Raw genomic sequence first — 23430 nt, 5'->3', positions numbered from 1 at the left:
CCCGAGGATGCTGTTCAGACCAAAGATCTGAGCTACGAGGATCCCAAGGGTGATGAAGAGCTGGGGTACTACCCCAATAGCACCTCTCAGATTTTTGGGAGATATTTCTCCAAGGAACATGGGAACCACGTTGGAAGCCAGACCTAGTAATTACAGAACAGAGTTAGATGTGCAGTAGCCTGATGTCGGCACACTCGCCAGCTTCAGTAAGATTCCTTTTTCCCACGTGAGACCAAAGAAATCAGTATCCAAACAAGCTGACATGAGGGTGAAGGGATGCGACTCCTTGCAGGCTTTTAGAAATTCCTTACTCCTTTAATTGCTCAGTAACATTTTGCAGAGAGCTTTGCTGGTTTGAGATCTCTTACAGGTAGCATTCTGGAATAGGTATTTCTACTTTAACAGGACACGGGTTATATTGAGGAACGTTGCATTGAGGAACGTTACCCACAGTAACCCCAGAGAGCTGCCAGCTCCCATGCTGACACTGCAAACCCGAGCCAAATCCCAAACTCCTGGAGTCAAATGACCACACGAGACTCTGATCTTACATGCCTAAAGTTCCTAGCCTTCAGAAGCTTGGAGTGACAAAAGGTGATCAAGACGTTATCCAAGAGCCAAAATACATGGAAACAAGTCTTAAAGCAACTAGAAAACATTATAAAACTAAACTCACGAGGGGTAGTGTATAGATTCGCACTGTAACCAGTCTTTTAACTGCCCAGATTAAAACACGCTAGCAGTGACTCCTGGACTACTGCATTCAAGTAACAGTGGCTCTGACCATCCAGACCTACGCTGCCCAAGCCCTGCCCCAGAGGGGCCCTGCATCCAACACTGCTGCCAACGGTGCTCCCGGCACCGGCGCTGCTCTTCAGCATGGACGGGCGACGCGGGGGTCCTACCGAAGGCTGAAGCAGGCTGGCGTGGCTCAGCACCTTCCCTCCCCAGACACCGCGGCCACAGTGCGAGTGAGGTTAAGCTGTGAAGGGCAAGTGAGGACAGCCAGTTCGGATTCTTTTGTCAGTTATTTATAACTGGAAAGAGGGATCACACTTCACAGGTCCCTTAGTATTTATTCAGAGAAGCTGTGCTGAGAGCAGCTGCCGGGCTGAGGAGAGTCAAAAGCCAAAGCAGAGCCGTCGGACTAGATAACTTCCCTGCCTTAGCTCACCAGTTGCAACTGCTGCATGTTACAGATCACATTGTTTTCCTATGTCAGTTTCTTGTTTTCTTGTTTTATCTTTACAGGAAATTCCCAACTCGCTAATAAAACATGGAGCATGTCAGTCACACCAGCCCAGAGCCAATTAATCGAGCCTAAATGCTGTTAGGACCCTTATCAACCCGCGCTGCACGCACTCAGTCCAGTACCGCGTGGGGCACCCGGCCGCGCTGCGTTCCTGTTTGTTCCATGTGACTGTAGCTCTAATACAGCCACTTACACCAGCAACTCACACACCCCCTTCTCCTTGGCTTCCCACTGCCTTTGCGGTAAATCCAGTGGCTCTGAACCCTTTGCTCTCCTTTTTAACATTTCTTTTCTCCTGCAGGAAGAACAGGCAGTTCCAGGACTGGATTATTGGATTTGGTGTTGTCTCCAACAGCTTTGAGTTAGAAGGATTATTCTGTCTCTGATTATGTTAAAAAGCAAATAAAAAAAAAAAAAAAGGAAAAAAAAAAAAGCTAGGCTATCTGCTCTAGGATGTCTAGGAAAACCGACTATCATGATCAGGTTTCCTGGCTATTGGAGCTCCAGTGGGTAGCAGATGCTTATTACAGAGGATGGCTGCATCTACAGACAGACATCTCCTCTGTACATCTTAATTTCCAGTTTCACTGCCATTGTTTACTACTTTAGTACTTCTGCAACATGCAGATGACAATGTTATTCAGTCAAGTACAGCATTGTTATGCAGATGCAAGGCTAAAATGTGCTACCTGTGAAACCATCTGTTGTGAGAATAAAAAACCTTTACATAGCCAAGACGACATTTATTGCTCTCCTTTTACCATCCAACCTCTCACTTACCAGCATATATTCCCATGATAACACGTGAAAGGATGATTACTTCAAAGGTTTTTGCTAGCTCTGAGGTTCCCATAAGGATTGCAGCAGTAATGGAGAAGAGGTTATTTATCAGCAAAGTGCCCTTTCTGCAAAGTAATAGAAAAGGAAACAGATTCAGTTTATTTTTTGTAAAGCCCCAAGAGCAGATAGAGCTCCTCTGTGTTATAGTTTCCAAAACCCAAATGAATCACCATCCCAAAGACTAACCAAAGAGAAAATGGCGATTGTCCCATTTTTCCTGCAGGGAATGAAGACTTCAAGACAGAACTGAAGTTTCTCAGGAAACCCGATCAGGGCCCGATCTCAAATCCCAGCCCAGGACTTTCATCCCTGCTCTCTACCTGGCGCAGCGCCCAGCATACAGCCTGGCCTTGACCATGCTGAAGCCATATAAATCCTTCTACACATGGGAGACAACACGTATTCCTGAGTCCAGCAACTGATCACCGGCCCATCTGCCTCACGATCACGGTGTGTGTGACAGTCGTGCTCCTGATGGGCTTGGCAAGCCGGAGTGACCAGTGAGGCAAGTCTTATCTGAACCCAGCAAACTGTTGGTGAGAGATGTTAAACACCACTGCCACGTACCGGCCACAATTGTTGACCAGAGGCCACACCATGAGGGACCCAAACAAGCCACCCAGAGGGTACATGGACACAGTAAGAGACCAGAGAAACGTCTGGAAGCCACTGTCCATAGGGACTCCGCTCCTGTTGAAGTAGGTTTGGTTGTAAAAGTCTTGCATGTACTGGAATGAGATACAGAGCATGTTTAGCACAGTAAGAAAGATTTTCATGCTGTAAAAGCTAGTTGACAAATGCCATAAAGCTTTACACAAAAGTCTTGATAAAATCCAGAATGGCTGAGTTGGAAAACGAACGCAAGAGAGGGATGGAGAAGCCTGGACTAGAGAACTGTTACTACAAGCTATCCTGCCTTATAGGATTTGCCCAGTTTCCAGAAGAGAAGGCATTCCTCTTGCTCCATCTCTGCCGGGCACAAAGTCTGAACAGATTAACATCCCCCTGTCCTCTCCTGGGAAACCACTTCTCACCAGCTGCCCTGTGAGTCAAAGCACAGAGAAGCACCAGCGGCTGCCCTGAGACACCCGTAACCCACTGCTACGCTCCTGCCTTGTTTTGTATGTAAACCTGTTCCCAGGTCATGGTCCACTCCACAGTCCAACCTACCGGGGCTGGAGAATTGATCACAGACACGTTGTAGCCATACTGGAAAGAGGATCCAAACGCAGATATCAGTGCTACCAACGCAAGCGAAAGTGTCATTTTCTGCAGAGGGGAAAAAAACCACACAAACACCACCTTAGAAGGAGGTTTGGCTTTTAGGCATAAATGGCATTCAGTAAAAATGATGAAATACCCTAAGACATGCCTTCTGTGTTTTTCACTTCATGTTGCTGTATGAAGAAAGCCCAACGGGTTGTTTTCATTATAAATCATTTTGTTCTGCTTGATTTACACACAGTCATTACAGTAATTCCTTCTATTCTTTCCTGGTATTGATGGATCATTTGGATGATGAATAATTTTTAAGTTACCATGCTTAAAATACCACCCCGCAGGGAAAAAGTTGTATGCAATTATTCTTTTTCCAACATGCAAATTGGTTAGTGAAATAACACAGGATATTGGCACAGGAAAGCTTTAAAAAGAAGAGATTTCGCATGAAGTGGCAAAATCCCTTTCCTGTTCATTTGTTCTGCTTTCACATGCTGGCTTGCTCTGCCTCCCACATCTCAGGATCAAGCTGTTTATGGATCTAATCCGATTGCCATTGAAGCCACTTAGAAGTTATCCAAGTAGCTCAGCGAGGGCTTGGTTGTGGGGTCGAAGAGCAGCACTTTGCAGTTAAACAGAAGGGTGAAGTTGCCACCTGGAGTAGGATCAAACACCAACCACGTTTGCGGGTACACAGTCCTCAGGGTTCAAGCAACCCGATTTTCGCAACAATTCAGCTGCTCTTCAGTCCTCAGGCTGGCACTACTATGTTGACTGAGCTGTTTTGGGGCTGGGTTGGTTTTTTTAGGGTTTGGGGGTTTTTTTTGATAGCTCACTAATATATATTTCATTGCTGCTCAGTCCATAAAGTAATTTTTCATTCAGACACATATAATTTTCTGTCACCATCATTAGCCTTAATGTCTGCAAGGTTTCATGTCCCAACACCCAACTCCGCTCCCACATGAAGGTTCTGTCATTTCCCTAATGGAACAGCTGTCCAAATAACTGCTGGTACTCCTCATATTCCTCAGCAGCTCTAGCAGCTCACCTCCAGAGATCTGCAGAGGTTAAGGCACTGCAGGAGATCAAAATTCAAGTCAATCTTAGAGTAACGGTCAATCTCAATGGTCAATTCAAGTCAATCTCAGAGTAATGGAGGAAGCTGAAGCTTCCAGCTTCATTTTCTAGGAGTAGACTGTTGACATTCTCCCACTGGCGATGAAAAGCAGGCTGCCTTGCTCTCATTAAACAAATCCCAGCAGCTCAAAAGAGCCACTGGTGTTAATTATTCACATTCAACAATTTTAGGAAAACTTCTGGCGTACACGAGCATTGCATTGTGCAAGATTCCACAAAAACGCTGCTGTGAAAGGCAGCCCCCATCCAGAAGCATCTGCAGCCTAAAACTGATTAGAAAGTAGGAAAGAAACCTCACACACAGAGGGGGGGAAAGTCACGCAGAAGTTACACGGTAGGTCAGCTGCAGACAAAGTCAGGAGACTCGATGCACCACTGCACTGCAGGCAAACAAACTGGGTTTGAGAACATAGGCATCTCTGCTCTCCCTGCGAGCTCAGCTGTGGATATGGCAGCCTAGAAGATCTTGGTCTTCTCCTTCCCTCTACAAGTACCTGCAGCTCTCGCGTAGCTTGCCCTGCGTCCCTGTGGGAGGCTGAAGTTGGAAGCATCGAGTCTGGCATACTTACCCCCTTCGAATCTTCATTGCAGTCGGAGCTCTCCTGCTTCTCTCCTTTCAACTTCATTTTGGCGTTTGAATCGCAGATGCCGAGGACAGGCTTTTATAGCCCAAACAGACAACGCAGGGGATGGAAACGCCCTATGCAGAAAATCCCCCTCTGTGACTTTTCAGAAAACATCCAATCAACGCCAAGCTCTATCAGCCGAAGCAAGTTGTTGTTGTCTCATCATTCCCTTACTCTGCACGACTCCCTCGTGTCTTCTCTTTCTTTTCTTGTTCAAGTCTGTCGCCACCAGGGCAGATCTTCTTTTGCCATATCTTGACTCAAAACAGCGGTGCTGCGTAGCTACGGGGGAGACAGGCTCATCTCTCCAGCTAGAAGGGGCAGACTTGTCACAAAAGCTGCTAAATGAGCTGTTTCCCCCAGCTATGTGTACATGGACAAGATGAGCCTACGGCAATAGAGCTGCTGCTCCTTCATCCTGCAGCTGCGGACGGTGCAGCTGGAGATGCCGCCTGGCAACTGCTGCATGCTGGTGGAAACGGGGCGTTCTGCGGGAGCAGCCACAGCAGAGCGGGTGTTTGCCACCACCGCAGCCGTAAAACCGAACTGCATGAACCCTCCCGCAGCCACAGATTGCGTATCTGCCCTTGGGCCAAAACACTGCTCCTTGTCCTACCTTGCACGGATCGGTTTGCTCGGGGCACTTTTGCAGTTCACAGAGAACAGGTTCATCCTCTCAGATTTGTGGTTGTGACAGCGCGCAGATGCACTTTTTCCACCAGAGCACGTTAGTTCCTTTCCCTCTGCATGCAAGGTGTACCACGTGTTGCTGGCTTAGTATTAACCTCCTACACTATGAGGCTACTTTGAACAGTACAGGATTTGGTTAATAGTCAACTACAATTTCTAGAGATTATCAGAGAAATGCAAAGTTCACAGGTACCTCCAGCAACCAGGGAAACTGGAACCAAACATTGTTCTTATTGGTCCCTCTGTCTTTAAGAGCCAGCTTAAAAAAATATACATTCTCTTGAGCAATAAGAGTTGTTCATGTGTCTTGCACGCATTCTTAGCCTGGTTGCAGCCTCCCTTCCTCCAGGTGAAAGCATTCTGCTCCAAAAACAGGAAGGGAAACAGCACCCTGTTGCTTTCAGGATAGTGGAACTCAGTCCCTCAACTTCTTGACATTTGTCTTTTATTGCATTTGTTGTAAGTTAACATCCTTAAGGGTGCTGTTTGCTAGGGTATCGTGACTGTGGATCACACCTCAAGAACGCTCCTGCTTCATAGTCCCACCCACCACGTGGTCTCTTAACTGGAGAGATGCAAACCAGAATATTCATTTCGCCCATAACTCATGTTTCGCCACCTTCCTCTGCATTCCCATTGAGGGTGTAGTTAGCTGGTGCTAACCAAGACACTCTGAGCTAGCTCAGCTTCAAACATTGCTCGAAGCACCCCAAAACAAATGGGACAAGTCATAGCTCACTCAGCAACTAGTTCAGTCCTCACTTTCACAGATCTTTGGCCAGAAGAGGGGAAAATGGAAAGTGAGCCGCTCTGTCCCAGAAGCGTGGAGATTGCAAGGGGGACAAACTTTGTACATGAAATTTCTGTTCTTTAAAGCCACGACTCTTCTGGAGCTCTTGGCAGAGTGACGCCCACTCTGATACTCAGTAATTATAAGAAAGGAGACTTCTCCATCACAGTCTTTAAACTCCTTCCCTGAACTTGAAGAAATAATCTCAATACATACAAAAAAAAGCAAACAGGACATGTATGTTTGCCATCAGAAATCCTTCACCAGAGTAAATATTTGCTTATGGCAGCAGAACACTTCGAATATTTGCCAATCACAGCAAGAATCTGGTAACAACATCCATAAGGTAGTAATTTGCACTGGGATGATCTTGGAAGAGATCAATGAAGGGAGACAGGATGGTGCATGAACTTCTTGGACTTTCAAAGCAATTGCAGGGATATAATTTCTTCAACAGCTGAGATCTTGTTGGACTTGGGCAAAGAGCACAGCCAGTAACAAGAGAAGAGACACACATTTTGATTTCAGCTACAGCACATACTAAGCTGCTTACATCTGCTCTTCACCCCAGAGTGCATTTGCATGAAGACATTAACTCAGCTCTGTATCTTTTCTCCTCTGCACTTGTCCACCACATGGTGGGAGTTCCCACGCACGTATACAGGGAACCATTTACGCTCAGCCCCATCGTCTGTGCTTACAGCTGGATCCTATGAAATCCTGGTATCTTCAGCAAAAATAATTAAGAAGAGAGGCTTAGTTTCCAGGAGAATAAATCTGCTGGAGAACATTAGCAGTGAGCTATATAAAAGTGATGGTTAGATCAGGAGCTGGCAGCCAGCCCTGCTGCAGTGTGCTGATAGCAATGCTTGCGGTAAGGAGACTTATTAGGAGACATCCCACAGTGTATGTCCAAGAGCGTGACATTAGCAGCCTCTTCACCTGCATTTGGGGAAGGAATTGCATGTTCAGTCAAGGCTAATTCAGTATTATATGAAGTCCTGAACTACAGCTGGGGCCTCAAGGTGAATAAATAATTTAAGTAACAAATGATTTGCCAGCAAATAAGCCATGTACAGATACTGCTTTATCAGCTGCACAAATGGCTTCCAGCCAATTTCACAAGCGGTAGATATGGCAGTCTGATCCCTAGCAATAGGAAAGGGGGTTGCTGGATAAATAAGCCCACTCTGCAGGTAAACAGTAGCAGACAGGAGGCTCTGGAACTCAGAGGTAAGTGAGACCCTGTTCTTGCTGCACAAAGGCAACCCTAGGTAGCATCCTGCCAACCTTCTTCCTTTTCCACTGCTGCCCTTAAAGACCACCTCAGAAGAGCCTCAACCACACAGATGCATCCCCAAAATAAAAACAAAGGAGCAGACGGATCTATACGCCTACCATACCATGATCTGATGAGTCGGTCTGCGAACTGCCTGGTCCTTTCTCTGTTGGCAGGGTTGTGTGACCCAAAGATGGTTCCGAAAGTCTTGGAATGCTTGGATATTACATCTCCACCTGTACTTTGTCCAGCAGAAGCACCCGACTGTCAAAATACCCACACTGCCCTCTTGAACCTTCACAGAATCACAGAATGGTTAGAGTTGGAAGGGACCTCTAGAGATCATCTAGTCCAACTCCCCTGCTAAAGCAGGATTGCCCAGAGCACATGACTCAGGACTGCATCCAGGCGGGTTTTGAAAATCTCCAGAGAAGGAGACTCCACACCCTCCCTGGGCAGCCTGTGCCACTGCTCTGTCACCCCAACTGTAAAGAAGTTTTTTCATGTGTTGGAACGGAACTTCCAACTTGCACCCATTCCCCCTCGTCCTGTCACTGGGAACCTTAGTGGGTTCATTTTTCTATCCAGGACAGAAACACCGACTGTGTCAGCCAAGACCTGCCTTCAGCCAGCTCATGCCGCTCCACATTCATTCCTGCGGTTGTCTATAGGGTTGCACAGACTACAAGATACATGGAATAGAGACTCCCACTGCTTCTGAGCAGCAGGAACGACTTGTACTATGCAACTCTAAGTCTTACAAACATTAGGTTTGGCAGCATTAGAGTGCTCCGGTGTAACCTCTGTAACTGTTCTTCATGATGAAAAGAGAAGACAGTAGTGGCACAACCAGAAATTACTTTTCTACTTCTCCCCTGCTTTAGCAACAAGATTTACCCTTTAATTGCAAGTAGGTGGTTTGTTAAACACACAACTTCTAAGTTTTAAAGTAAAACTGACACCACGCATATCCTCCTGTACAACAGTGAACCTTGGTTCACTCCTAGAGCCAGGGATCATCTTGCACAATGAGACTCAAGTCTTAGGAATAAGACAAAAGGGGGGGAGGGGGAGAAAGAATAGGATTTTGCAGTGACCAAATCAGTATCAACAGTACTGATAAGTAGTGTAACAGTACTGATAGCATGTATGGGTGTACCAAGCTAACGTTTTTCTCAAAGGCTTGTCACACAGTCAGAAGGCAGAGTGATGACACAAAGGATTCATCGCAAGTCCCCCTGACAAAGCAGCCAAAATACTGCAAAGAGCCTCCAATTACTTCTAACACTGCAGAACAAACAAGCTTTCCCCTGCTTGATGTCTACAGCATCCGGACTCCTTTCCTCATCTGCCCAGATCAACCAGTTGACTTTGAGCACAGCTGTAAGCCACGGAAAAGCAGATACCCCACATGGGAATCATTGTGCAACCCCAGTAACAGACACTGTCACTCAACCGGTTGTGAATATAGCCATGGTCCAGCACCACTTACTACACCAGGGCTCTTGGCTGCTTCCAGCCCTGTGAGACAGCCAAAGTTTGAATCTAATCTCAGAACAGTTCATTCACGGGTTTGGAATCACACAGCAACTTACCAAGCAATACTCAACTGTCAGCCTGCCCATGCCTCAGGTTGGTTTTTCCTCTATAATGACTTGAATTTTCTGTATTTGGGCAAGTCCTGGGATAGCACCAGCTCTCCTCAACATTAGTCCCACCTACCTTACAGCCTGGCCTCATCTGGAGAAAGTGCAATTTGCAATCTCATGATTATGTACGTTTGTAATCTCACATAGCTGAGAGCCACAGTCCATAAGGGCAACAAGAGCCACACACTCACTTCTCAGAGTTCTTTCCACAGTTCACAGCAACAGGCCAGTAAGAACGAACTATAACAATGCATACTGGTGAACAGGTTGCTCAAACTGATGAAAGGTTTACATTTCTGTACATATAAAAAAAAGATAGGAAGAGGAACATATCTACAAAGAGGTAGGAAAGATTTGTCTTCCTGTACGTGTCTTAGTCTTTAGGATAGACACAAAAGAAACCTGAAGGAAGATCTCTCATCCAAATTCTCCAACGGGCTGAAACCCATCACAACACGCTTGAACAACATCTTGGTAAAGAAGCAAAACTTTATTTTGTAAAAGTTGGAGAAAATGTTTAAAAAAAACCCCAAGCAAGTGAGGAGCTGTAAATAAGCTAAAACATTATCTCCAAACAGCAAACAAACACCGTTCCCTCCCCAGCTCTGATGTAACGCCCCCAAAGCAAGACTGTAGCCTATGCTTCAGCAGAGTTCAGAGCACACACCAGGCATTGTCTTGCTGCTGGTGAGGGCTGTCCTTGCTGGAGGCTGGGCTGGTACCTCCAGATATCCCTGAGCACCAAGGGACTCTGCAGAGTTCAGATTTCCCCAGGAGGCAGTAATTATGCTGCCACCACAAACCACCATGGAGGAGGAATAAACCATCAAGAGGAACCATCCATCACCACCGTAAAACAAGAGTGTTTGCACACTGGTGTCCAACATTCAAGTGAAGAACAGAAGCCAGTCCGGAGCTTCCTGGAAGACCTCGCACACTAGGACTGGAATCCATGCCCAGGATAGTAGTCCTGTTCAGCAGTTACTAAAGTTTTCCTATTACCACAATACTTATTCACCCCAGAATTCACACCACATTTGCCTTGTCAGACAGGAAAGCAAAACCCCAAACAATTTTTAAGAGTTACATTGGAGGGAGAGGGGAAGTAGGGAAGAAAACCAGGCAGTTGGAGTACAGCCAAACAGTGTCTTCCAGAGGATCCTGAGCAAAGTTCAAGACCAAACGCCGAGGAGGAGCAGGACCTCTTCTGTTCGCTCAGGCGCTCCAGCGGTGCTTTCCCCCAGGCTTTAGCTCCCTCTGTGGGACTCTGGGATGATCCTGCACCTGCTCAAAATGAAGCACAGTTAAAAAATCCAGGACCGCCCCATCTTCCCGCAGCCAGTGTGCACAGGTTTGCCCCGAGACAGGACAACAGGCTTGCTGCAGCTCAAGCCGCAGGGACATCACCTTGCAGCAGCTGAGAAGAGGCATGGTGGACCCATTCCTGAAGTACAGGCAGGTACCCCAACCTCAGCCACCCTCAGAAACAGCAGGGTTAAAATTCTCCAGTCCGTGTCTGGCAGGAGAGACTTCAAAGTCATCTTCACAGGCCACTGAAGCTGCAGGGAGAACTGTGCCCCAGCACCAGCCCTGCACTTGCACGTCATGCCAGAGGCTGAGAGGGACCAGCCAGGAGCAGCCAAGCATTTCTGCACACCACCCCCCCTATTATCCCATCGCTGTTTATATTTAAGGTGCAGTCAGCTTCAGCGTTAGGGACTACAAGCACTTCTAAGAGGTCCTCTGTTGGCTGTTATTCTTTCTCTGTCCTTGCTGACGTGAAGATGGCCCGAGACTTTCCACTTGTACCAGCGCAGGTGCTATTGCCAGCAGCTGGCCTTTACCAACCAGCGTGCTTCCCTGAACCCCGGGGAGCTGGAAATGTAATTCTGTCGTGCTGCACATTCCTCCAAAAGCATTTCTCAGAGCTCTGTTACGGAAGAGGGCAAACGGAGAACAAGGAGCCTGTTTGGATTAGTTTTTTTTGAGGGGGTGGTTGGTTTTTTGTGTTTGTGGTGTTGTGTTTTGTTTTCCCATAAGCCGAGTTGGTGACAATTTTACTTCCTCTCTTCAGGCCTGGCTCAAAAAAAACTGAACGCAGCACAATTCTAAGTCTCATAAAATTTAAGATTTAGTATTCTGCCCTTCTGCAAGAAGTTTTTAACACAGCTCCTCTTTCCAAGCCACGTGGGCTTAACATGAGGTTGAGCTACCAAGGTTGCCTTTAGAAGTTTAAAAAAGCTTTTTGAAAGGAGGCAAAACCTCTTGAAGTCATCGATGCCAGAGATAAGATGCTTGCATCTACCTTTCAAAGACTCTAGTGATGCTGAAGAGCTGAGCCCCTCTACAGCCTCATGAAATGGGTTAACGAGCTCTTGAGGACTCCACCTTCCCGTGCTTACACAGCCTGCGTACAAGGGGACTTAAATACATTAATATAATAAAGTTAATGCCAAGCCTTCCATTCAGGAAATAGCAGGACTTGCACCTGCCTGTAGTCCCATGAGACCACTGTATCATTTAGCTGTTCTGCATGCTGTTAATATGCCTAAAATTAAACTAATAGGAGCAGCTTTGGAACATCTGGGTGCCTGCAGGAGCCCCACAGCTGCTCTCTCTCCCAGGCAATTCATGAGGCTCCTGTTCTTTTTGCAAAAACTTGTTATATGAATTAAAAAGAATTGTCAACTGATTAAAAAAAAAAAATCCGTTGTTTTTTTTTCTTGTCCTCCCAGAGCACAAAACCTTAAACACATGTACATGAGAGGTTTACTCGGAGACTGACCGTACCTGACACCCATCTCGCTTTCTGCGATGCTCAGCCCTGCCGTGCCCCATGACCGGGCAGCCTTGTGCCTTTCAGCCTCAGCCCTTTTTACTGCCTGTGCCCTGCAGGGTAATCCCAACCGCAGAACTGCACAGGGTTTCACTCTCTTTCTGAAGAGACTGCAGGAACTGCACACATCAGTTTACATTTACCTAAGCAGGCAGGACAGCTGCTCTAGGGTTTTACCTCTTTCAGCTGTACTCTACTAGTGAAAAGAGCACTACCAGTATCTGCTCCACAGACAGAAGCCCACACTGTGCCCCAACCCCAAGTGCTCTTAAATGGATTAAGTCTTGACACCCCTGCACGTTCTGCAATTATCACTCATGAGGTCAAGCGCAAGGAAACAAGATGCTTACACAACTAGACCAATGCAAGGGCATCAGTGTCCAGTCCTGGACCTGAAATGAAGAGCTTCTGTCAAGTTTTTGCTTCTACAGACTTTCTACATAAGCTCGGATGAATCACCCTCCGCTTTCTTACGATGATGAGCAGCAGGGATTGCACTATGAGGAATGCTTGAGGCACTAAATACATCTGAACCGTGCAGTACTGAAGAAATGTATGTGTGCATGGTATTTTACATCAGAAGGAGCCACTAATTCCTCTTCTTCAGTTTTCACTGGTGTCCTGTCCTTGTGGGCCAGACAGCACTGCGGTCTGTTTCCTCATTTTACAGGCTTGAGTAACAGACACCACCCCCGCTCATAGGGAAGGGGAGCGGATCAGTTCTATAAATGGTTTCACCCCGAAGGAGCATGACGGGGAGCTGCTCTGGAGTCAGACAGGGAACCCCCTCCGAAACCTACCTCTGCCAACTGCTTACTGACAGCTGTGCCCCCCCTCGCATCACCAGGCTGCACACAGGCAGGGCAGGAGGAAAGACTCACACTACATCTTTACCGAGAAAGAAGAAATCGGCAGTGAGGTGTAGGCAGCCCAGGCTCAGGTGCTGGGAAGCAGGAGTTTCGTCTGCTCAGGGCCTGGGACATCTTTGTCCTTGTCAGGTTCTGGGCGCTGCCAGTAGCTGTTTGATCTTCGCAAAGGCCAATCCACCTCATCGTAGTGGCAACAGCAAACGGAGGAAAACAGCCGAGTCCGGACCACCCGTGTACAGAGGACAAACATAATACAGTTGGCACCTCCTTGGAACGTGTTACCAATTCCCTGCAAGGGCAAGACAGGAATTAACCAGTGCCGTTCCTACAGGCACCCCCCAAAGAAGAGCAAACATGGTGTCAGACCAGCTATAGTACTGCCCACCTGACAGTTGGCAAATTCCACCTAGGTGAGAAAAACAGATGCAGAAAAACCAACCTCACACCCAAAAGCAGACCAGATAGCTGTTGTGGGCTGCTGTTTCTACAGCCTGGTCCAGGGGAGGCGCAGGCTGAGCCCTGCGGAAGGACAGACACCCAACATCTCTGGTCTGAGCCCGCTTTTCCTCCAAGCGGCAGGCATCGCCCAACGCTCCCACTGCAGTGATTCTCCGCAGCCACTAGATGCTGCTGGAACAGCTATTGCTGAGCATCCCACACAGCGCTTCCCAGGAGGGAGCAGATGTTCTTGCAACACGCACCGGTTTTTTACCAACGTGCGCTGCATCCTGCCACAAAAAAAAGTGCTATTAAGAGCAACAAAGCCTAATCTCCCTCCCAGATCCTCCTCCTAATGCATTTCCTGACAAATACTTACATGCAGGACAACCAGGACTGAATTTTGCACTGCAGGGGAGTTACAGAGGGTCAGAATGAATCGCACAGTGCTCCAGATGCGGAGGATGATAAAGATGACAGGGATGAGAATCAACTTCTTATCTGCTATGGAAGTCCGGGGTGGAAATGCAGGTGCTCTTGAGAGAATGGGGCGATACTCTGAGAGCGCTGCATGCTTCCGTGGAGGGTGGGAGGGAGACAAAAACGTGAACAAAAAGCTACAGGCATCAGACATTTAGCTCCAGGGATTCTTTCCAAAGCAAACTAAACTTTTGCATCTTGTGGGAAGTTAGCAGGGACACAGGTATGAGCATCAGCCTTCGGCCACATTCTGCCCTTGTTAATGCAAACATCCCTGCTGAAGCCAAGGAGTGACAAATAAAGGAAATCTGGCCCTTATCAGAGTCCCACTAAAACTTTATAACAAATACCACTACGCAGTTGCCAAGAAACCAGGTCATAACAATTTAAGAAAAAAAAAGTGGTGGTCCACAAAACAGTTTTGCTGGTCCAGTGACCTGTCCCCATCGCTGCTGGCTGTACCACTTCGTAAATCCGCGGTTTTTCCTTGGAAAACCCTCTTGACAGATACATATATATATATATATGTAGGGAGAAGTCTGGCTCATCTTTCTCAAACTATTCAAGCTTTTGGCCTTCACCATGGCCATAGCCAACAAGTTCCACAAGGAATTTGTGCCCAGGTGAGCCAGTCCTTCAGTATGTGTGTGTAGAACCTGCTGCCTGATTGCTGACCATATACTGTCAGCAATGGGCTTCCACGGATTTGGGCAAGCCAGCAAGCCTCTCTATACCAGCACATGTAGAAAAAAAAATCAGGGATCTGTGCCCGGGATCAGGGTGGCTGGAGGTGTAAGGCCCATTAAGCCCTTCCTAGGGCAGAAGCTACGGGATGCTCTCCGATTCCTGGATGGGGAAGAACAGGTCAACACTGCACACAGAGCAGCTGCTGGGACACACGATGCTGAATACCAGGGTGTTAATGTGGGTGAAGACATTAAATCTCAGGATAGCTGCCCTGCAGAAAACTATTCCTCCAACCATCAGGGCTACAGAGCATACACAACTTTGATGCGCGGTATTCTCCTTCACTCCAGTACTCCCAAGTCCTGACACCTCGCTTCCTCCAGAACAGAGCTGGATGACAACACTGCACGGTGGCCCCAGTCAAGCCCTACTGAGGGCTTTCAGCACAGCTTCTCACCCACTCCCATGTAGTCCTTTCCATTCGGAAAGCCCATAGCACACACCCTGTGCGTCCCCCACAACAAGTACTTCCAGAACTTCTCCTGCCTCTCAGACTGCGCCACTTGAGCCCAAACCCAGCCCTGGTTGCCTACTGCTCCTCCTTGGAAGTGGGAGACCTCCTGCCAGCAAAGTAAGCAGGCTACCAGTCTTGGCAAAATCCCCAGTGATGTGAAGAGAGACTCTCCTGTCCAGAAGGCGCTGTGTGCTGCCGCTCCAGCCCCCAGATCCCCCATGATGAGAGCAGAGTGACAACTGCCGGTGGCACAGCTCCTGTTGGGGACTGCGGGCTGGGAGCGGGGACAGGAGAGCAGAGTGCCCAGGAATCCCTGGCAGAGCAAGAGGGGAGAGCCCGGCCCAGCACAGGTCAGGTTTCCAGGCGGTCACGCTGCTATCTTTGACAGCGGCTGGAACACGGCGTCCTGTCTGATTTATGTCAGGTGACGGTGACTGGCACTAGCAAACCCTTCCCAACTCCCCTTTCCCAGGACCCTTAGGACAGCTTAAGACAATGTTCTTCCAACTCATCTGCGGAATCCTGCCCTAACCAGATCTGTGTTTACCCCAAACTCCCACAGCAAGCAGGTTTGCAGTGGCAGCGTTTTCCAGAAGGACATCGATCCTTATGTTGGGTTTTTTTTTCGCCCTATATACAACTTAATATTAAAAAAACAAAAAAAAAAGGACTCTCTGGATATAGTTCCTTCTGCCACTCTCAATCTAGATTTCTCTGTTACGCAGATGTCCGGGATGCCTGGATTCTTTGTGTTCACAGCAGCAAATAAGCCCCTAAATTCTGAAACACCCCTAGGACAGGGTGTCTTCCCATATTGCGTACGCATATGTGCCTAATGCTATAGTACCCAGACTCCCAAATGGGGCTTTATGCTGCTAATACAAAACAGGTATTCATAAACACAAACTATCATTAGAGGTCCTAAAATGACTGAGGTTAGGCAAGTCCAGATGCCAATCTCAGGTTTGGTACAAGCAGAACTGTGGAAGACTGACTAAAGTTGAATTTTGTCCTTCACATCCCATTTCAATTCTTACTGTAGGATTTACATTTCACTCATGTACATCCCATAACCCCTTAAGTTTCCAAAACGCTTTTACAGCCTTCTTGTGCCAAGTCACTGTGTAACGATGCTGCGGGCTGCTCAGTGAGGTGTGCTGCTTCTCCCAGTGCTGGATGCGCTTCAGCGGTATGTGAAGCAATTCCTGCCTGTGTCGCTGCTAAATAGGCAGCAAAATCTTCAGGGCATGGGAGGATATAATCACAAAGCAAGTCTGTAACCCAACCTGAAAGCAGCAAAATACTCACCGCTCTATTAATGTGCTTCTTGATGAGAATGTAGAGCACTGGCAAAGTCACATAGGCCAGTATCTCCCAAACTTTCCCCGTTAACAACATCCACAAGACCCGATCCTCTGCATCCAAGTTGACCCAACACCAGCCCACGGAAACATTGGAGGCATCATAGCCAATCTTCTTCAGAGCAACAGCAGCCACCGTAATGCCCAGGGGGACTCCCCAGCTGAGGAAAGAAGACGAAGAGCAAGGTTAAGCCAAGAACATACCCGGTTTAGCCCCTCCACACCCCAGGGAAAATGGGCGACAGACAAAGAGATTCTTCATCCAACAGGATGCCAATGCCTCTTCCAGAACATCAACACTCCTGCATCAGGCTGAAGGGAAGCGACTGACAAACAGGTGTTTGACAGCACATGAATGTGGACCACAAATCCACTTCCTAGGGACCCCCTCGAGGAACCTGGATCCCCAGGCCTGAAGGACGGATGCATAATGATGTGCTCCACTCTGAACTGGGACCTGACCCGCACAGCAAGCGGTTAGCGTCCAGCAAGGTCAACAGGAGACATCCCACCTACTACCCTGCCCTGTTCTCTCCTGGATACAGGTGAGGTCGAGGATTTGACAAAGCCAGAGCATTGTACAAGGTGACCATCCTGTAGGACGCAGCCATTCAAGAGCAAGCTGACCATCCACGGCTTTCAGAACGCGAGCAACCAAACCCCACGTTCTGATTCCTAAGTGACACTTGGCACAACCGACCAGCACACAAAGAAACCCACAGTTTTAGTCCATCAGTGGTTTTGTTTGTTTGTTTTTAAATGGAGGTGTAGGCAATATTTTTGGGAACAAAGGGATAACTTCTGAAGGACAAAGGGCAAGTTTCTTGCCAAGGAAATGACAGAAAAAAAAGCTAAGAAAGCAAAGAGGATTCATATTCACATAATTAGGAGCTGTGTTTTGACTTTGGCTTCTCTCTTGACAGCAGAGGCAAATATAGGGAGGCATTTAGAAGAAAAAAACAACTGTGGTGACACACATGAATTAAGTCTTTCAGCAGCTCAGGCTGCCCGCAAAAAAAACCCATGAGCAAGAACTGAAAAATTCCATAAGCCCAAATGTATAAATACTCAGCTCCTTCCTGGGTGCTGCTAATGCCCAGGACCCCACAGGCCTGCCCCAGGCGGTGATGTACAACACAAATTACTCCACAACTGAAATACCGCTCTGCATTCAACCGAACGCATCACCTGCCCTTCCCACACTCATCCTCAGAGAAAGGTTCTGTGGAGCTTGAAGAGGCACAGGGACACTTCCTCAGTGACACAAATGCTTCAGAGGTGCCCAGGTCACACTTCCAGCATAACTCTCCCAGTCTCTCCAGATGCAAAGAAAACGAAGCCATCACTGCATCGCTCTCATTACCTCCCTGGTTCGCACTCCTCTTTCACCGACAGCCTGGAGCAGCTGCAGAGAACACGAAAAGGATCTTCCTCCTCAAAATCAGTTTCACATGCATCAGACTATGCAGTTGCCTACACCAGATTATATGAAATTCCACAGCCCCACTGAAAAAAAATCAGAGATAATCCCACAATACTAGATCTCAAAAATAATTTATTTCCTACTCTCAAATCATGTCTGGGTTTACCTACTCACACAACACATGTAAATATTATGCTGTCAAAAATTCAGAGTCAACCTTATAGCATGTTTAGAACATTCTGTTTCAGTGCTCAGATGAGAACAGCCAGTGCTGATCCAAGCCAGTGCTGTTATTTAAGGACAGTTCTGCCCTCCCCGTGCTATTATCAGAGCAGGCTTTCTAAAAACATTCCGAACATTGCCACCACTGCGAAAATTTCTGCACAACTCATGACTAGTTTTGGTAAAAATGGTGATTTGCCTGAAAACAAGGATTACAGACGCAGAGACATTCAAATTTCAGCACACTTGGAAGAACCGACCACTAAGGTAAAGAACTCAACAGAACTGGCACCTCCTTAAAGAAACCATATTAAGGCACACAAGCACAAATGAGTCCAGGAACAAGAAAAAGGAAGTGTATTAAGAAAGTAATTTGCCTAAAAGATGATCTCCACAGTGACCTGAAACTGAAAGAGAATTATATGAAGATAAAACCAGGTCAAATGATGAGGCAGGGATTTAAGAGAGAACAGCATACAGACACAGTGAGAGAGGCCACAGCAGGAAACAACAGACCACCAGGCAGGGACTTAAAAACATCTTCAAGTATCAAACCAGTAAAAGGAAGAACGTGGAAGAACACTGCCACACATCAGGCAGCTAATTTTCACTTAAATAGTTTTATCAGGATCAGACGGCTATTACAGCTCACACCAAGGCCAAAGGACTACAAATCCAAAGTGAAGTTAGAAAATTTAGAAAGTAATCAGGCATTTCAGTGAACTTCTTCCGCTCCATTCTAGAAAAGTGGAAAGGAGAACTGAGAGTAGTGATTTTATTATTCTTAAGAAGCCCTAAATGACAAGTTCCCAAGGACTAAAGATATCAATGCTTTATACTCACCTAGAACAGGAGAACAGAAGAATCAGAGTATTACGCACCCAGACATATGCAAAGACTGGAATTAAAAGGATCCATGATGACAGAGAGAGGCAGAAATTTTACTCTGAGCCCCAAAGACAGCGCAATTATGTAGGTTGGGCCTCTTAAAAGCACACTTGGCTCTAAACACAGTGTGGGAGAGAAGGGAAAGAAGGTACTCCTTGCACCCCGTAAGGCGGCTGGCAATCCCATCTCTGTGGCACCTTCAACAGTACTTATTGCCCTAAGATAGCCCCCAGCAATCGATTAATAAAATTACATACATCCCAGCACGTCTTCCCACATTAACACCAATACTGCACTCATACAAGGCAAGACAAGGACCCTTAACCTATAGCAGCGTACAGCCCAAGTTGTTTTGGGTTTCTTGTCCTCAGTACACCCGGGTCAGATTGGTTAATAACACAGTTTGATTTATGCTGCACAGCTGCCTTCTTCCCGCCCCCCCGAGAGCCTGTTGCAAACAGAGAAGATTTGCAGTCACCTGCCTGCGCAGGTTAGACAAGACCTCCTACCAGCAAGCCTGCAGGCGATTACTGCTGGGGACAGGAATTTTTACTCTGTAAAGAGAGGGGGGGAATAATAATAATAATAAAAAAAAAAATTAAAAAAAATCGGTCTTCTGGATATACCAGCCAATTTCAGGAAGGAGCTTTGAGCATACTTTGTAAGCAGAACTCCAGACCAAATCTACTCCAGTTGAATTTTTGCTTTCCCTCCCCCTCAGACATCAAACCCTTTGCGGTACCGAAGTACCAGCTTCCCAAAACCAACCCGAGACTCCTCCCAGAGATGCACGCGTGAACACAGAAGCTAAGGCACCAGCAGCCGGGTAGCTGGTGCTTTGGCTGGCCCCACCTACAAGCTTTTATAAACTAAATGATGACACCACAGCAAATTTCAAGAGATCCCGGCACCTCACAGGCAACACCGAGGGACTTCAGCCCAGTTCTGAAACACAGCGCTGCCACAATCATGTACTACTTACAATACATAGTACACGAAAGGATCCCCAGGTACTCCACGGACTTGCATATACATGCATATATATGTATATGCATATATACGCATGCTTATAAGCATATATAAGCACACATTTATATATAAGCACACATATATTTTTACTTTTTTTATATATACAGAAAAGTAAGCATACAAATGCTTATAACCACCTGCATAGCCTGATCAAGAAATGCAAATACTTCAGAGGTTGACAGCAATTGCTATCAAAAGCAAAGCAAGAAACAATCCCAAGGTGGGTTCTGGTCTAGTCCTCACCCCAAGTTTGGATCAACTACTCTCACAGCAAAGCTGACATTACCCAGCTAAATGATACTTGATATTTAGAAACCCAGAACAAGTGAGGTAGCCTGGAAATTTACGCTCTGGATGCCAGAACTGACACCTCACGACTACACAAGTATTTTGAAAGCTGACTGTAAGCTTCTTTTCAAAGCTCATCTGAGCTCAGCGCAAGCTTAAAACCCAAGCAGAGCCCGTAGGTCTCTAGTCTAGCAGCGGAACAGGGGATGTGTTACCACATGAATCAGTAAGGAACCAACCCGTCTGACAGGTTTCATCCAGTGTGACACCCTGATTTCCCTAAAAAGAAACTTTCAGGTCCTGACTTCGAATGTATAGTGAGCGAGCTCCACTCAGCTCAAGAACAAACAGTCCCTGGTTATACTCAACATTACGAGTATTCATCTTTACAAACATTTGCCCTTACGAGTAGCTGCTTGTGAAGAATACACTCACAGCCAAACTCCATCCTGCCCGGAACCCCTTCCAGCAGCGTCGCAGAATGACTCTTCACACAGCAGTTGCTGCCTGACTACATTAGCAACCTATCGGGAGGGGGTGTGTGGGGTGGGGTGTGAATCCCACTTTTTGCCCAGACAAAAATGCTGGAAACTTGTCTTTAAATCCTTAAAACATCATCTGCCCCTTGCCACCTTTCCTTTTGCCCTAGACAGGTCTCGTCTCCCTTCTGCAGTTAACGCATGCGGTAGCATCTTTTTGTACTCGTTGCAGTGGTTCCCATCTGCGCAGTACTAAGATTTTTAGGCGAAAAGCACCGCAGACAGCCAGTGGGACTTTGAAGCGCTGAAAGGTGTGAGGGGGACCCATCTCCACGCATGATGTCCAGAATTTGATTTGATGACTGAGTTCTCAGGTAGTGACAGAAGTGCAGGGAAGGAAAGAAGGCAGATGTGTCACAAGGGCATGGGCAGAGAACAGGTCCTCACTTGTTTCCTCTGGCTTTTCACACAGTTCCTAAAGCAGGAATAAGCTTTAAACACCAGCTCTGTGCAGAATTGGAGTCATTTATGAAGCAGAAGGTGGTAATAGGTGGATAAAAGCTATCTACACTGCCCTTTACACAGAGCAAGCGGAGAGGATCAACACCAAGAACAGAAGATGGCATTTTATTTTTACCATGAAGACCTGAAAATCAACTTAATTAATTCACCCAGAGGAAGTTCAGTTTGAACACTCCCTTCCTCTCTGTCGCAGGGTTAGAGCAATCTTTCACGATTTTTACAGTTTTAAGCGTGCACAGATTATGGCCAACGTTATTTCAGTGAATCTGCCTGTTTCTCTCCACGCTCCATAGCTGGTGAGGCTGACAAGCACTAAACCAGATGGAGAAGTTAAAAGTACAGACAAAGACAACACAACAAGTGAGTAGCAGACAGGAAAATTACAAATAGGCCAGATTCGCATCAACCCTTTGATGTAGCCCGATGCAGACAGCACGCCCGTAACAAAGTCATAGAATCGTACGATCTCACAGACTCCTTTTTTCTGATCCTTAAGCAGCATGTGGCTCTTTACTGGCACTCCATCCTCTCCACAATTCTTATAACTATTTACTTGAAATGAAATAGCCCTGATGGATGTGCCATCACCTCGGGCTGCCTCCCATGCGGACCTTCCTGTCAGGCGTTAATGAGAACAGGTAGGGCAGGAGCTGAAGTTCCTCCCTCATTCACACACAGCCTTAATGTCTTTCTTTGGCCCACCTTTACCTGGACACAGCTCCAATTCAATCATCTCCCAAATGATGCTGTTGGAAAATAAAAGGTGACAAACATTCGACTAAGAAACAAAAGAAAAGTCAGTACTTGCCCCGATTGCTGCTTTTTTTTTTTTTTTTTTAAAGCAGATCATTCCTCTTATAACTTATTGCAAAAGCTCGGCAGCACAGAGGACTAAAGGATCACTGTTTTGCTCAGCATGGAGGTGGCACATGATTCCACAAGCTCAAATTGCATAATGAAAGCTTTTACTAAACACGATGTGGAAAAATCAGCTCGTTAAATAGCAGAAACTGAGACACAGAGCTACTGTGGTCTGTTTTGTCTTGCTTTCAATCAAACATGCCAAAACAACCTTCAGAGCACTTTTCTAGCAGCCTCCTCGCTTGTAGACTACCTTCTCCTACATTACAGCAACCCGCCTGGGGAAAGGGTAGGATGGACAGACCGGGCAGACATGGGGAAGTCAGGGACGCGTGGAAACACATCCCAAACACGGGAGTTTTGGCAGCAGCACAGCGGTACTGCAAACACGAGTTTCATGACGTTATTTCTAGGATGTCAGAGCAGGCTCTGGAGGGAAAGCAGAAGCCGGGATTTTCAGACATTGCCAGAGATTTTTCTACGTGACCTCAAGCAAATAATTTTTACATTTTCCTCATCTCCATTTCTTCACTTGGGGGGAGGGAATAAGCAGGGCTGGTTAGTTTAAAAGACCGCAAAATCCCTCTTTGAGAAGCACTAGAGAAGGGCATGTTATCCTTAAGAAAAGAGCAGGTGACTCCAGCAGCCGTCCCAGCGCTTCACGGCGGAGCCGCGCACACCGCGGCGGTGGCTCCCGGCCGCAGGGCACCCGTGGGCTCCACGCGTGGGGCTCTCACCGGGACAGCCGGCGGCACCCACCTCACTACGTGGAAGCAGCAGAGCAAGCCCGTGCCGGTGGGCGAACCCCTCACGATGGTGATGTAGAGGTAAAGGGCGACGGCCATGGTCCAGAAGAAGGAGCTGGTGTTGGCGAAGGTGGAGAGGGCGCCCTGCAGCACGCAGTCCCATGAGGTCTCGTCGAAGTCCTGCAGAACCCCATAGAAGTAGGAAAGAGCCGAGAGGAGGTCCGCCAGCGACAGGTAGAGCAGGAGCTGCCGGGGCCGCGTCCGCAGCTCCGGCCAGAGGGCATGGGTGCCCACCAGCAGCCC

At 47.2% G+C, this 23430-nt stretch overlaps 2 protein-coding genes across 2 annotated transcripts in view; both read right to left on the bottom strand.

Annotated features, from left to right (window-relative positions):
* The window catches only part of SLC2A5 (solute carrier family 2 (facilitated glucose/fructose transporter), member 5), a 7962-nt gene extending 4604 nt beyond the window's left edge, over positions 1-3358 (bottom strand). The window contains exons 1-4 of the mRNA XM_009889651.1: positions 3263-3358; positions 2660-2820; positions 2033-2157; positions 1-143 (exon numbers count right to left, since the gene is read on the bottom strand). The exon at positions 1-143 is cut by the window's left edge and continues 4 nt beyond it. Of these exons, the coding sequence (XP_009887953.1) occupies positions 1-143; positions 2033-2157; positions 2660-2820; positions 3263-3358 (525 nt within the window). The remainder of the gene's footprint in view (positions 144-2032; positions 2158-2659; positions 2821-3262) is intronic.
* Positions 3359-13256: 9898 nt separating this feature from the next.
* The window catches only part of GPR157 (G protein-coupled receptor 157), a 12677-nt gene continuing 2503 nt past the window's right edge, over positions 13257-23430 (bottom strand). Inside the window, exons 2-5 of the mRNA XM_009889650.1 lie at positions 23141-23428; positions 16617-16830; positions 14007-14201; positions 13257-13478 (exon numbers count right to left, since the gene is read on the bottom strand). Coding sequence (XP_009887952.1) covers positions 13257-13478; positions 14007-14201; positions 16617-16830; positions 23141-23428 — 919 coding nt within the window. The remainder of the gene's footprint in view (positions 13479-14006; positions 14202-16616; positions 16831-23140; positions 23429-23430) is intronic.

Source organism: Charadrius vociferus, unplaced genomic scaffold, assembly GCF_000708025.1.
Source record: "Charadrius vociferus isolate BGI_N301 unplaced genomic scaffold, ASM70802v2 scaffold477, whole genome shotgun sequence".
NCBI classification, from domain to species: Eukaryota; Metazoa; Chordata; class Aves; order Charadriiformes; family Charadriidae; genus Charadrius; species Charadrius vociferus.
Note: the sequence above shows the minus strand (reverse complement) of the source record. Positions and strands in the feature narration are given on the sequence as shown.